The sequence below is a fragment of the Monoraphidium neglectum genome (genome assembly GCF_000611645.1).
Source record: "Monoraphidium neglectum strain SAG 48.87 unplaced genomic scaffold scaffold05401, whole genome shotgun sequence".
NCBI classification, from domain to species: Eukaryota; Viridiplantae; Chlorophyta; class Chlorophyceae; order Sphaeropleales; family Selenastraceae; genus Monoraphidium; species Monoraphidium neglectum.
In genome coordinates, this window is record NW_014008229.1 from 1 (window position 1) to 1,074 (window position 1,074).

The 1,074-nt window shown below is 63.4% G+C and overlaps 1 protein-coding gene across 1 annotated transcript in view; it reads left to right on the forward strand.

The window, feature by feature from the left end:
* Nucleotides 1-771: 771 nt before the first annotated feature.
* The window catches only part of MNEG_15518 (putative 2-oxoglutarate dehydrogenase E1 component DHKTD1), a gene marked incomplete at both ends in the record, with an annotated part of 2,859 nt that continues 2,556 nt past the window's right edge, over nt 772-1,074 (forward strand). Inside the window, one exon of the mRNA XM_014036011.1 lies at nt 772-801. Coding sequence (XP_013891465.1) covers nt 772-801 — 30 coding nt within the window. The remainder of the gene's footprint in view (nt 802-1,074) is intronic.

The window sequence follows — 1,074 nt, forward strand, 5'->3', positions numbered from 1 at the left end:
GGGGTGGGGGGCCCCTCTGTGTGGGGGTGGAGGCGGGTTGGGCCCTTGCTTGCAGGAGCATTTGTGTGTCCCAGGGCGCCTCTTGGTGCCTCTTTTTGTGCGTCTGCAGCACCCTCGACGCTGGTTTGCACGTTGATCACCCCGCCCACCCCTGCCGACGAGCCCGCCCCTTGCTGCTGCGCGGTGCGCTCACGGTCTTACGCATCCCCTCGCAGCATCCCCTTTACCACCCACATCCCCCACCCACATCACCCTGGGTGCACCGACTCAGCAACCGCATAGCCACCACAATTTCACCAACCATGACACCCCGCATCAACCGCCCCTGCTCCCGCCCCCAGCTACTCCATTATCGCGCGGGACACGTCCCTGGTGCTGTGGGAGGCGCAGTTTGGGGACTTTGCCAACAATGCGCAGGTGGGCGGGCGACCCTGAGCACAAAACCGCACCCGGAGGCGGCCTGATTGCATAATCGGTGCAATATAGACAACCCCCACAAAAGGGGGTCTTTTGGACACAATGACCGCGTGCCCGGCTGCAGGGGGCATGTTCTGCAGGCGCTCGCACTTCCTGCCCTGTCCCTGCCGCACACACGCATGCACGCACGCGCGCGCGCACACACACACACACACACACACACACACACACACACACACACACACACACACACACACACGCACACGCTCACACACACTCCCTCCTGGCCAGGTGATTATCGACCAGTTTGTGACCAGCGGGGAGCAGAAGTGGGGGCAGCAGTCTGCGCTGGTCATGCTGCTGCCACACGGCTACGACGGGCAGGTGGGGGCAGATCAGTAAAACGCGCGCACGCCCCAACAGGGGGGACACGAGACGACTCAAGTCTTGACTGCGTGGGGCGCACCTAGTAGTGGCAGCAGCAACCTGCAGGCGGAGAGAGCATGTGTGTGTTTTGGGGGGGCGCTGCAACAAGGCAGCACCAGTGCGTTGGTCGTCTCCTTTGCCTCCTCTCCTCTTCTCGTCCGCCCCCTCCACCAGAGACGCCTCGATTTGCAGGCAAGCTTACCCCCCTCCTTGACCAACCGCCACCCGTGG